Below are 13,279 nucleotides of genomic sequence, written 5' to 3'. Positions count from 1 at the left end.
CCACCTGGGCACGCCATCTCCCTGCCACTCCATGCTCTGTCTGTAATGCTCCCCACCTGGGCCCGCCGCCTCCACGCTCCTCCATGCTCTGTCTGTAATGCTCCCCACCTGGGACCGCCACCTCCCCGCCACTCCATGCTCTGTCTGTAATGCTCCCCATCTGGGCCCGCCGCCTCCCTGCTCCTCCATGCTCTGTCTGTAATGCTCCCCACCTGGTCCCGCCACCTCCCTGCCACTCCATGCTCTGTCTGTAATGCTCCCCACCTGGGCCCGCCGTCTCCCCGCCACTCCATGCTCTGTCTGTAATGCTCCCCACCTGGGCCCGCCGTCTCCCCGCCACTCCATGCTCTGTCTGTAATGCTCCCCACCTGGGCCGCCATTTCCCCGCCACTCCATGCTCTGTCTGTAATGCTCCCCATCTGGGCCCGCTGCCTCCCCGCCCCTCTATGCTCTGTCTGTAACGCTCTCCACCTAGGCCCGCCGCCTCCCCGCTCCTCCATGCTCTGTCTGTAATGCTCCCCACCTGGGACCGTCACCTCCCCGCACCTCCATGCTCTGTCTGTATTGCTCCCCACCTGAGCCCGCCGCCTTCCCGCCACTCCATGCTCTGTCTGTAATGCTCCCCATCTGGGCCCGCCGCCTCCCTGCTCCTCCATGCACTGTCTGTAATGCTCCCCACCTGGGCCCGCCATCTCCCTGCCACTCCATGCTCTGTCTGTAATGCTCCCCATCTGGGCCCGCTGCATCCCCGCCACTCCATGCTCTGTCTGTAATGCTCCCCACCTGGGCCCGCCGCCTTCCTGCCACTCCATGATCTGTCTGTAATGCTCCCCACCTGGGACCGCCGCCTCCCTGCTCCTCCATGCTCTGTCTGTAATGCTCTCCACCTGGGCCCGCCGCCTCCCGGCTCCTCCATGCTCTGTCTGTAATGCTCCCCACCTGGGCCCGCCATCTCCCTGCCACTCCATGCTCTGTCTGTAATGCTCCCCACCTGGGCCCATCGCCTCCCCACTCCATGATCTGTCTGTAATGCTCCCCACCTAGGCCCGCCGCCTTCCCGCCACTCCATGATCTGTCTGTAATGCTCCCCACCTGGGCCCGCCGTCTCCCCGCTCCTCCATGCTCTGTCTGTAATGCTCCCCACCTAGGCCCGCCGCCTTCCTGCCACTCCATGATCTGTCTGTAATGCTCCCCACCTAGGCCCGCCGCCTTCCCGCCAGTCCATGATCTGTCTATAATGCTCCCCACCTGGGCCCGCCGCCTCCCTGCTCCTCCATGCTCTGTCTGTAATGCTCCCCACCTGGGCCCGCCGCCTCCCCGCTCCTCCATGCTCTGTCTGTAATGCTCCCCACCTGGGACCGCCACCTCCCTGCCACTCCATGCTCTGTCTGTAATGCTCCCCACCTGAGCCTGCCGCATCCCCGCTCCTCCATGCTCTGTCTGTAATGCTCCCCACCTGGGCCCGCCGCCTCCCCGCTCCTCCATGCTCTGTCTGTAATGCTCCCTACCTAGGCCCGCCGCCTTCCTGCCCCTCCATGCTCTGTCTGTAATGCTCCCCACCTGGGCCCGCCGCCTCCCCGCCACTCCATGATCTGTCTGTAATGCTCCCCACCTGGACCCGCCATCAACCTGCCACTCCATGCTCTGTCTGTAATGCTCTCCACCTGGGCCCGCCGCCTCCCCGCTCCTCCATGCTCTGTCTGTAATACTCCCCACCTGGACCCGCCATCAACCTGCCACTCCATGCTCTGTCTGTAATGCTCCCCACCTGGGCCCGCCGCCTCCCCGCCACTCCATGCTCTGTCTGTAATGCTCCCCACCTGGGCCTGCCGCCTTCCTGCCACTCCATGATCTGTCTGTAATGCTCCCCACCTAGGCCCGCCGCCTTCCTGCCACTCCATGATCTGTCTGTAATGCTCCCCACCTGGGCCCGCTGCCTCCCCGCTCCTCCATGCTCTGTCTGTAATGCTCCCCACCTGGGCCCATCGCCTCCCCGTCACTCCATGCTCTGTCTGTAATGCTCTCCACCTGGTCCCACCGCCTTCCTGCCACCCCATGCTCTGTCTGTAATGCTCCCCATCTGGGCCCGCCGCCTCCCTGCTCCTCCATGCTCTGTCTGTAATGCTCCCCACCTGGTCCCGCCGTCTCCCCGCCACTCCATGCTCTGTCTGTAATGCTCCCCACCTGGGCCGCCATTTCCCCGCCACTCCATGCTCTGTCTGTAATGCTCCCCACCTGGGCCCGCTGCCTCCCCGCCCCTCTATGCTCTGTCTGTAACGCTCTCCACCTAGGCCCGCCGCCTCCCCGCTCCTCCATGCTCTGTCTGTAATGCTCCCCACCTGGGACCGCCACCTCCCCGCACCTCCATGCTCTGTCTGTATTGCTCCCCACCTGAGCCCGCCGCCTTCCCGCCACTCCATGCTCTGTCTGTAATGCTCCCCATCTGGGCCCGCAGCCTCCCTGCTCCTCCATGCACTGTCTGTAATGCTCCCCACCTGGGCCCGCCATCTCCCTGCCACTCCATGCTCTGTCTGTAATGCTCTCCACCTAGGCCCGCCACCTCCCTGCCACTCCATGCTCTGTCTGTAATGCTCCCCACCTGGTCCCACCGCCTTTCTGCCACTCCATGCTCTGTCTGTAATGCTCCCCACCTGGGCCCGCCGCCTCCCCGCCCCTCCATGCTCTGTCTGTAATGCTCCCCACCTGGTCCCACCGCCTTCCTGCCACCCCATGCTCTGTCTGTAATGCTCCCCACCTGGGCACGCCATCTCCCTGCCACTGAATGCTCTGTCTGTAATGCTCCCCACCTGGGCCCGCCGCCTCCACGCTCCTCCATGCTCTGTCTGTAATGCTCCCCACCTGGGACCGCCACCTCCCCGCCACTCCATGCTCTGTCTGTAATGCTCCCCATCTGGGCCCGCCGCCTCCCTGCTCCTCCATGCTCTGTCTGTAATGCTCCCCACCTGGTCCCGCCACCTCCCTGCCACTCCATGCTCTGTCTGTAATGCTCCCCACCTGGGCCCGCCGTCTCCCCGCCACTCCATGCTCTGTCTGTAATGCTCCCCACCTGGGCCGCCATTTCCCCGCCACTCCATGCTCTGTCTGTAATGCTCCCCATCTGGGCCCGCTGCCTCCCCGCCCCTCTATGCTCTGTCTGTAACGCTCTCCACCTAGGCCCGCCGCCTCCCCGCTCCTCCATTCTCTGTCTGTAATGCTCCCCACCTGGGACCGCCACCTCCCCGTACCTCCATGCTCTGTCTGTATTGCTCCCCACCTGAGCCCGCCGCCTTCCCGCCACTCCATGCTCTGTCTGTAATGCTCCCCATCTGGGCCCGCCGCCTCCCTGCTCCTCCATGCACTGTCTGTAATGCTCCCCACCTGGGCCCGCCATCTCCCTGCCACTCCATGCTCTGTCTGTAATGCTCCCCATCTGGGCCCGCCGCATCCCCGCCACTCCATGCTCTGTCTGTAATGCTCCCCACCTGGGCCCGCCGCCTTCCTGCCACTCCATGATCTGTCTGTAATGCTCCCCACCTGGGACCGCCGCCTCCCTGCTCCTCCATGCTCTGTCTGTAATGCTCTCCACCTGGGCCCGCCGCCTCCCCGCTCCTCCATGCTCTGTCTGTAATGCTCCCCACCTGGGCCCGCCATCTCCCTGCCACTCCATGCTCTGTCTGTAATGCTCCCCACCTGGGCCCATCGCCTCCCCACTCCATGATCTGTCTGTAATGCTCCCCACCTAGGCCCGCCGCCTTCCCGCCACTCCATGATCTGTCTGTAATGCTCCCCACCTGGGCCCGCCGTCTGCCCGCTCCTCCATGCTCTGTCTGTAATGCTCCCCACCTAGGCCCGCCGCCTTCCTGCCACTCCATGATCTGTCTGTAATGCTCCCCACCTAGGCCCGCCGCCTTCCCGCCAGTCCATGATCTGTCTGTAATGCTCCCCACCTGGGCCCGCCGCCTCCCTGCTCCTCCATGCTCTGTCTGTAATGCTCCTCACCTGGGCCCGCCGCCTCCCCGCTCCTCCATGCTCTGTCTGTAATGCTCCCCACCTGGGACCGCCACCTCCCTGCCACTCCATGCTCTGTCTGTAATGCTCCCCACCTGAGCCTGCCGCATCCCCGCTCCTCCATGCTCTGTCTGTAATGCTCCCCACCTGGGCCCGCCGCCTCCCCGCTCCGTCTGTAATGCTCCCTACCTAGGCCCGCCGCCTTCCTGCCACTCCATGCTCTGTCTGTAATGCTCCCCACCTGGGCCCGCTGCCTCCCCGCTCCTCCATGATCTGTCTGTAATGCTCCCCACCTGGACCCGCCATCAACCTGCCACTCCATGCTCTGTCTGTAATGCTCTCCACCTGGGCCTGCCGCCTCCCCGCTCCTCCATGCTCTGTCTGTAATACTCCCCACCTGGACCCGCCATCAACCTGCCACTCCATGCTCTGTCTGTAATGCTCCCCACCTGGGCCCGCCGCCTCCCCGCCACTCCATGCTCTGTCTGTAATGCTCCCCACCTGGGCCTGCCGCCTTCCTGCCACTCCATGATCTGTCTGTAATGCTCCCCACCTAGGCCCGCCGCCTTCCTGCCACTCCATGATCTGTCTGTAATGCTCCCCACCTAGGCCCGCCGCCTTCCCGCCAGTCCATGATCTGTCTGTAATGCTCCCCACCTAGGCCCGCCGCCTCCCCGCCACTCCATGCTCTGTCTGTAATGCTCCCCACCTGGGCCTGCCGCCTTCCTGCCACTCCATGATCTGTCTGTAATGCTCCCCACCTAGGCCCGCCGCCTCCCTGCTCCTCCATGCTCTGTCTGTAATGCTCTCCACCTGGGCCCGCCGCCTCCCCGCTCCTCCATGATCTGTCTGTAATGCTCCCCACCTGGGACCGCCACCTCCCTGCCACTCCATGCTCTGTCTGTAATGCTCCCCACCTGAGCCTGCCGCATCCCCGCCACTCCATGCTCTGTCTGTAATGCTCCCCACCTGGGCCCGCCGTCTCCCCGCTCCTCCATGCTCTGTCTGTAATGCTCCCCACCTAGGCCCGCCATCTCCCTGCCACTCCATGCTCTGTCTGTAATGCTCCCCACCTAGGCCCGCCGCCTTCCTGCCACTCCATGCTCTGTCTGTAATGCTCCCCACCTAGGCCCGCCGCCTTCCTGCCACTCCATGATCTGTCTGTAATGCTCCCCACCTGAGCCCGCCACCTCCCTGCCACTCCATGATCTGTCTGTAATGCTCCCCACCTGGGCCCGCCGCCTCCCCACCACTCCATGCTCTGTCTGTAATGCTCCCCACCTGGGCCCGCCGCCTCCCCCCTCCTCCATGCTCTGTCTGTAATGCTCCCCACCTAGGCCCGCCGCCTCCCCACCACTCCATGCTCTGTCTGTAATGCTCCCCACCTGAGCCTGCCACCTCCCTGCCACTCCATGATCTGTCTGTAATGCTCCCCACCTGGGCCCGCCGCCTCCCCGCTCCTCCATGCTCTGTCTGTAATGCTCCCCACCTGGGCCCGCCACCTCCCTGCCACTCCATGCTCTGTCTGTAATGCTCCCCACCTGGGACCGCCACCTCCCTGCCACTCTATGCTCTGTCTGTAATGCTCCCCACCTGGGACCGCCACCTCCCTGCCACTCCATGCTCTGTCTGTAATGCTCCCCACCTGAGCCTGCCGCATCCCCGCCACTCCATGATCTGTCTGTAATGCTCCCCACCTAGGCCCGCCGCCTTCCTGCCACTCCATGATCTGTCTGTAATGCTCCCCACCTGGGCCCGCTGCCTCCCTGCTCCTCCATGCTCTGTCTGTAATGCTCCCCACCTGGGACCGCCACCTCCCTACCACTCCACGCTCAGTCTGTAATGCTCCCCACCTGAGCCTGCTGCATCCCCGCTCCTCCATGCTCTGTCTGTAATGCTCCCCACCTGGGCCCGCCGCCTCCCCGCTCCTCCATGCTCTGTTTGTAATGCTCCCCACCTGGGCCCATCGCCTCCCCGCCACACCATGCTCTGTCTGTAATGCTCCCCACCTGGGCGTGGGGTGGGGTGGGGGAGTTAGACAGGAACCCAAGTAAGAGTTTGGAAGTCTGTACTCTGCATATGATGACCAAACTTTGGAAATGTAGGGACCAAATATGGGAAATGCAGGGACCAAACCTGGGAAGTGTAGATAACTAACCTGGGAATTGTAGAGAACTAACCAGGGAAGTGTAGAGAACTAACCTGGGAAGTGTAAGGAACTAACCTGGGAAGTGTAGGGAACTAACCTAAAAAGTGTAGGGCCCTAACCTGGGAAGTGTAGGGCTTAATCTGGGAAGTGTAGGAATCTAACTTGGGAAGTGTAGGGACCTAACCTGGGAAGTTTAGGGCCCTAACCTGGGAAGTGTAGAGAACTAACCTAGAAAGTGTAGAGAACTAACCTGGGACGTGTAGGGAATTAACCTGGGAACTGTAGAGCACTAACCTGGGAAGTGTAGGGACCTAACCTGGGAAGTGTAGGGACCTAACTTGGGAAGTGAAGGGACCTAACCTGGGAAGTGTAGGGACCTAACCTGGGAAGTGTAGGCACATAACCTGGGAAGTGTAGGGAACTAACCTGGGAAGTATAGGATCTAACCTGGAAAGTGTAGGGATCTAATCTAGGAAGTGTAATGAATCTAATCTAGGAAGTGTAGGGAACTAACCTGGGAAGTGTAGGGCTCTAACCTGGGAAGTGTAGGCACATAACCTCGGAAGTGTAGGGAACTAACCAGGGAAGTGTAGGGATCTAACCTGGGAAGTGTAGAGACCTAACCTGGGAAGTGTAGGGACCTAACCTGGGAAGTGTAGAGAACTAACCTGGGAAGTGTAGGATCTAACCTGGGAAGTGTAGGGCTCTAACCTGGGTAGTGTAGAGAACTAACCTGGGAAGTGTAGGATCTAACCTGGGAACTGTAGAGCACTAACCTGGGAAGTGTAGGGACCTAACCTGGGAAGTGTAGGGACCTAACCTGGGAAGTATAGGAACTATGGAATTTTACAAGGCTAATTTAATAACCACTTTCTAAAAATTGATAGAAATAACATATTACACCACTCTGTCCTTCACAAACATGTAGAGAGGGAAATAAAAATGGAAAACAACTTTATGAGTAAGAAGAAGACGGTGTGGATCCCTTGTGTTAATGTCTGGCTTAGGACAGCATAGAAGGAGATGAGCAGGTTATAGCGCGGTATACTAGATGTAACACACACAGCAGTATGCGGAACATAACGAGTACTGGATAAAGTTCGGGTGAGTCTCCTGCAGAAAGCTTGGGGGCTGCCTCTCCCCTGGAATCATCACCTTTCTACTTGGCAGAGTATTAGAGACTGTATGACACATAGTTGGACTCTCTCTGTAATATCAGAACATGCAGACAGCTTCACTCCAGCACAGAAGCTACAGGACATGATTTAGATCCAAAATGAATCCTCATTTGTCATTAAATATTTCTCCAGCGAGCACTGCGTCTGCCTACATCTCAGCAGCTTACCTTTGGACCAGGTGGGCCGGGTAATCCAGGATTGCCATGAGGTCCAACCATCCCCTGGAAAAGAAAACCGATGGATTAATGACAAGTATGTAAAAGGGAAACTGTAAATACTGCACAAGTGTCACAATCTGGAACCGACAATACATCGAGTGAGGACGTTACAGGTAATAAAGTCACGCATTTAACGCTATTTTCTGCCTACACAATGGACTGGGCATTGCCTGTGGGCTGTAGACGGCGGATTGGCCAGGAGCGGCGGAGCATAAGGACAGGAGGCATAGAGAAGGCGACCGGAATCTGAGGACAGCGCAGACAAGAGTGGAACCTTTCTATGCAGCGCGCACGGGAGTTTTCTCGTCATCAGCAAAAAAACCTGAACTTTGTGAAAAGCTAAACTGGTGCAATGAGACTGGGATGTCCTGTACAACAGGTGTGAGGCCAGCGGTGTGGTGACACTAATGAGACTGAGGGGGCTATTTATCAATATGCTGTAATATGATTGTTACTATTACTATTACTACTACTAATAATAATAATAGATCACGTATCAACAAAATGTATCAAGAGAATATCACCGGGTGAACGAGGGGCTGCACTGGGGTTACTGTGGGTAAGAATCTGTAACAATGTAATGTGGCGGCATATGTACTGTCACAATACTGTACAATAAGCTTCCACAAGGCAGACAAAGGTATGGGGAACCCACCCGGCAAATCTTACCACCAGCGGAGTTAACCCTTTCCTGTATAAGGCAAGGCGTGAGAAAGCCACATTGTCAGTGGAAACTGAAAACAGACATTTTCACCAGCGGCTGTACTTCCTGCGGCGGCCTCTTACTATCCGAGGAGAGGCCAGAGCCTGGTCTCCGGGAGGCTGTGTAACAGAGAAGGGTCAGACACCGCCCACCCTCTTTGTACATGGTGTGAATAATGCAGAAGATGGAAGCATCTTATCAAGGGACATACAGCAACAGCCTAATGCAATGCTATATATCAATGTAATCTATGCCTACAAGTGACACTATGGGGGAGAACTACCAAACCTTAGAGAGAGATAAAGTACCAACCAATCAGTTCCAAACTGTCATGTTTCAAACACAGCCTGTGACATGGCAGCTAAGAGCTGATTGGCTGGTATCTCTGTCCACTTCAGCACTCACCAAGGATTGATACATATCACCCTCTGACTCCTTTATTACATACATACAACTCACACAGATGTTTATGGCCCTTTGTATAATACACAGAGAGGGGTCTGTTCCGGCACATCCTCTAAGCACAGTGGATAAGCAGACGCCTCTGGTGAAGCTGCTTTTAGTGCAGAAACGCGTCAACCAGGTTGCACAGTCTACATGGAATCTGCAATATCATCTATTTCATACAATGAGACGTTTTCTATTCATTTGAGACACAAATAAAAATACAAGTACACAACATAACGAAGCAGCGAGATCTGAGGAACGTGGCTTTGTTTGGTGGATCAGTCCTGCAGGTTTTATGGGACAATATCCAGGATTTCTGCTGCAAAACTGCGCCGTCATCCACGGCTCCTCAGAATCACTCCTTTCCAATCACTGGTTCCTGATAGGTGTTCATATTACACGCAGTGCTCTATCTGCCATTATTACTGCATCACGCAGCTGTAGTCCACTGAAGGCTAATTTCCAGCGGTGATACCGGTGAATTACTGTATATGTTATGAAATGATATTCATCAAGTGTCAGCAACAAGACAGGACAGAAATAAACGTCTCTAAGCTGCTGATAAACTCCCTAGCAGCTGAGAAGCCGTCACACACAGCGATAAATATCAAATAAAGCAAGGATGGGGAAAAATAGAAATGACTGATTACTTTATTAAATCTAAAATTAAATGAGAAACTGTTGGCAGACAAGGAAAAAGGGCCAAGGGCAAGATGTGATTCAATTACCAACATCTACAACACAGGGGTTGTAGTACTCACCCCTGTGCAGCTTGGTCGCCGAGAATAGTGCATCATTCGCAGACAGACAAATATCACACCCTCCCTTGCAAATAGATAAATCCAAATGCATTCGAGCAAGACTTGCGCCACACTAGCCACTGTTTACCACACTTTACCGCTTCAAACAAATACCACGAAAAATAACCGTACACTACAACTAATGGGGAGGGGGGGCTGCAAAATTCCTTGAAGAAAAGGCCTAAATTGAGACAAACCATCAATTATATAGGGGCTGAGCCAAATCCCAAACTCACCACCTATAGACTCAGCCAGTAATCGTGCAAACAAGGAGAAAGATTCCTAACCCTGCAACCACCAGAGCTCATTCCAAATTCCGGCTCAGCCTGGGGGGTTTGATCTCCTTCCTGCCTATGTGGCCCCTCTGTCCTGATCCCATAACCCCTGCCCACAGGTGCAGTCAGGATACACAGGAAGACAAGAACATCATGACTTCCGTTAGCGGCGTGGAACACCTTTTAGCCGTCCACAGAAATTTTAGAAGACCGCAGATCTGCAAGTGGTAACAAGTCACGACCTTCACTCTAGACAGAGCCTCATAAAACACTCCAATGTCACTGCGTCAGATACCATTGGTATTTCTCAGCCATGTCTACAACGGTGTTACCTGCTACAAATGTATTCTGGAAGGTGTGTGTATCCTATTATACTGTAACACACAATTGGTCATACCACCTACACTTGGCATTTGACTGATCCTGGCACCTGCTAGAAATAATGCAGCTATTAGTGTGATACATAGCGGATAAGTGACAGCAATTTGGTTATGGGCAGTATGTATCAAAATCTTTTGGCATCAGAGGCGAATGTTACACACCGCTCCCTGCTGAGTCCCCCCTCTTCCCCACAGGTTACTAGTAATAAGGGCAGGATTCAATCAGCCAGGCTATCTGTAAAACAAAGCGTTAATTACAGAAGGAGAGCATGGACAATACACAGACACAATTGCGTATCAGTCGGTACTCTGAAGTCCATTAACATGGATGGGTTTATAAAGATTTTCAGAGTAAGCGTCATCTCATATTCTGAGCATGTGCAAATTGCACTGCTCAACAAAATAAAGGGAACACTTCAACAACACAATGTAACTCCAAGTCAATCACACTTCTGTGAAATCAAACTGTCCACTTAGGAAGCAACACTGATTGACAATCAATTTCACATGCAGTTGTGCAAATGGAATAGACAACAGGTGGAAATTATAGGCAATCAGCAAGACACCCCCAATAAAGGAGTTGTTCTGCAGGTGGTGACCACAGACCACTTCTCAGCTCCTATGCTTTCTGGCTGATGTTTTGGTCACTTTTGAAAGCTGGCGGTGCTTTCACTCTAGTGGTAGCATGAGACGGAGTCTACAACCCACACAAGTGGCTCAGGTAGTGCAGCTCATCCAGGATGGCACATCAATGCGAGCTGTGGCAAGAAGGTTTGCTGTGTCTGTCAGCGTAGTGTCCAGAGCATGGAGGCGCTACCAGGAGACAGGCCAGTACATCAGGAGACGTGGAGGAGGCCGTAGGAGGGCAACAACCCAGCAGCAGGACAGCTACCTCTGCCTTTGTGCAAGGAGGAACAGGAGGAGCACTGCCAGAGCCCTGCAAAATGACCTACAGCAAGCCACAAATGTGCATGTGTCTACTCAAACAATCAGAAACAGACTCCATGAGGGTGGTATTAGGGCCCGACGTCCACAGGTGGGGGTTGTGCTTACAGCCCAACACCGTGCAGGACGTTTGGCATTTGCCAGAGAACACCAAGATTGGCAAATTCGCCACTGGCGCCCTGTGCTCTTCACAGATGAAAGCAGGTTCTCACTGAGCACATGTGACAGACGTGACAGAGTCTGGAGACGCCAAGGAGAACGTCCTGCTGCCTGCAACATCCTCCAGCATGACCGGTTTGGCAGTGGGTCAGTAATGGTGTGGGGTGGCATTTCTTTGGGGGGCCGCACAGCCCTCCATGTGCTCACCAGAGGTAGCCTGACTGCCATTAGGTACCGAGATGAGATCCTCAGACCCCTTGTGAGACCATATGCTGGTGCGGTTGGCCCTGGGTTCCTCCTAATGCAAGACAATGCTAGACCTCATGTGACTGGAGTGTGTCAGCAGTTCCTGCAAGACGAAGGCATTGATGCTATGGACTGGCCCGCCCGTTCCCCAGACCTGAATCCAATTGAGCACATCAGGGACATCATGTCTCGCTCCATCCACCACAGACTGTCCAGGAGTTGGCGGATGCTTTAGTCCAGGTCTGGGAGGAGATCCCTCAGGAGACCATCCGCCACCTCATCAGGAGCATGCCTAGGCGTTGTAGGGAGGTCATACAGGCACGTGGAGGCCACACACACACTGCTGAGCCTCATTTTGAATTGTTTTAAAGACATTACATCAAAGTTGGATCAGCCTGTAGTGTGTTTTTCCACTTTCATTTTGAGTGTGACTCCAAATCCAGACCTCCATGGGTTAATAAATTTGATTTCCATTGATAAGTTTTGTGTGATTTTTGTTGTCAGCACATTCAACTATGTAAAGAACAAAGTATTTAATAAGAATATTTCATTCATTCAGATCTAGGATGTGTTATTTTAGTGTTCCCTTTATTTTTTTGAGCAGTGTATTTCCAATCAAGATAAAAAAAATGTCACGTATACACTTTAAGCTCAATTTTGTATTAACAGCAGAGGGTAGTATTAGCTAAATTATTATTACATATAATTTCTAGCCTTTTCTAAGAATTTAGCAAGTATCAAAAAGTATATGTTCGCTATGCAGGTGCTAATCTTGGAATGGGCATATCGCACCATTTGTATAAGTGGAACAATGGACATACAGAAATTTTGCTGAGAAGTATGTGGAAAACGAAACTAAGCAACTCTGGGAAACTATCTGAGAATGAGACTTAAATAGAAATCATCATCTCTTATTTTCAGTATTTGAACAAACCCACTGATTTAGAATTTTAACTCTATCACTAGTGATTATACACCGTTCCCTACTGAGTGACCCGTACAGTATCAGGCATTATTCTAGTTAGAATGAAGTGTTTCTGAGTGCCATTAGCCTTAGTGGCACTGGTACATAAAACAATAAGGCAACTATAGAAGCACATCTATATTTTTATTATTTATTAGCAGTTTCTTATATAGTGCAGCATATTCCGTTGCGCTTTACAATTTGAACAACATAATAGAACAAAACTGGGTAAAAACAGACAGACATAGAGGTAGGAGGGCCCTGCTCGCAGCTTACACTCTATAGGGAAATAGGCATAGATACACAAGGATAGATGCTACCTGTTACATAATGGTTCCCCAGATTGGTAGGTTCTTAATGGGTTGTATGATATGATCTCCCAGCAATGTTATCCAAGTGTCAGGAGGGTGTGAGACTAAAGAAAGACAAGATATGTGATGTTATGTGGACTGTACAGAGAGGATGTAATTAGATAGGGAAGCACTGAAGGTTATGTGGGTGGGTCTGGAATGTGATAGGCTTGTCTGAAGAGGTGAGTTTTCAGGGAACATTTAAAGGTTTGGAGACTAGAGGAGAGTCTTACTGTGCGTGGGAGGTCATTCCACAGAGTGGGTGCAGCCCAGATACAGGGGTCTATTTACTAAGCCTTAGAAGGAGATAAAGTACCAGCCAATCCGCTCCTAACTAACATGTCACAGAATGGGTTTGAAAAATGACAGAAGCCGATTGGCTGGTACTTTATCACCATTGACTTTATCTCCATCCAAGGCTTAGTAAATAGCCCCCAAAGTCCTGTAATTTTGAGTG

General features: G+C 53.9%; 1 protein-coding gene across 4 annotated transcripts in view; it reads right to left on the bottom strand.

The window, feature by feature from the left end:
- The window catches only part of COL24A1 (collagen type XXIV alpha 1 chain), a 767,149-nt gene that overhangs the window by 646,062 nt on the left and 107,808 nt on the right, over positions 1-13,279 (bottom strand). For all 4 annotated transcript variants that reach the window (XR_010186531.1, XM_063938932.1, XM_063938934.1 and 1 more), the window contains exon 5: positions 7,503-7,556. Coding sequence is in view for 3 of the 4 variants with exons in the window: in XM_063938932.1 (XP_063795002.1) it covers positions 7,503-7,556 (54 nt within the window). In the remaining variant the exon portion in view is untranslated. The remainder of the gene's footprint in view (positions 1-7,502; positions 7,557-13,279) is intronic.

The sequence above is a fragment of the Pseudophryne corroboree genome, chromosome 9 (genome assembly GCF_028390025.1).
Source record: "Pseudophryne corroboree isolate aPseCor3 chromosome 9, aPseCor3.hap2, whole genome shotgun sequence".
NCBI lineage: Eukaryota > Metazoa > Chordata > Amphibia > Anura > Myobatrachidae > Pseudophryne > Pseudophryne corroboree.
The sequence above is the reverse complement of the archived record's forward strand: the minus strand, read 5'-3'. Positions and strand labels throughout refer to the sequence as shown.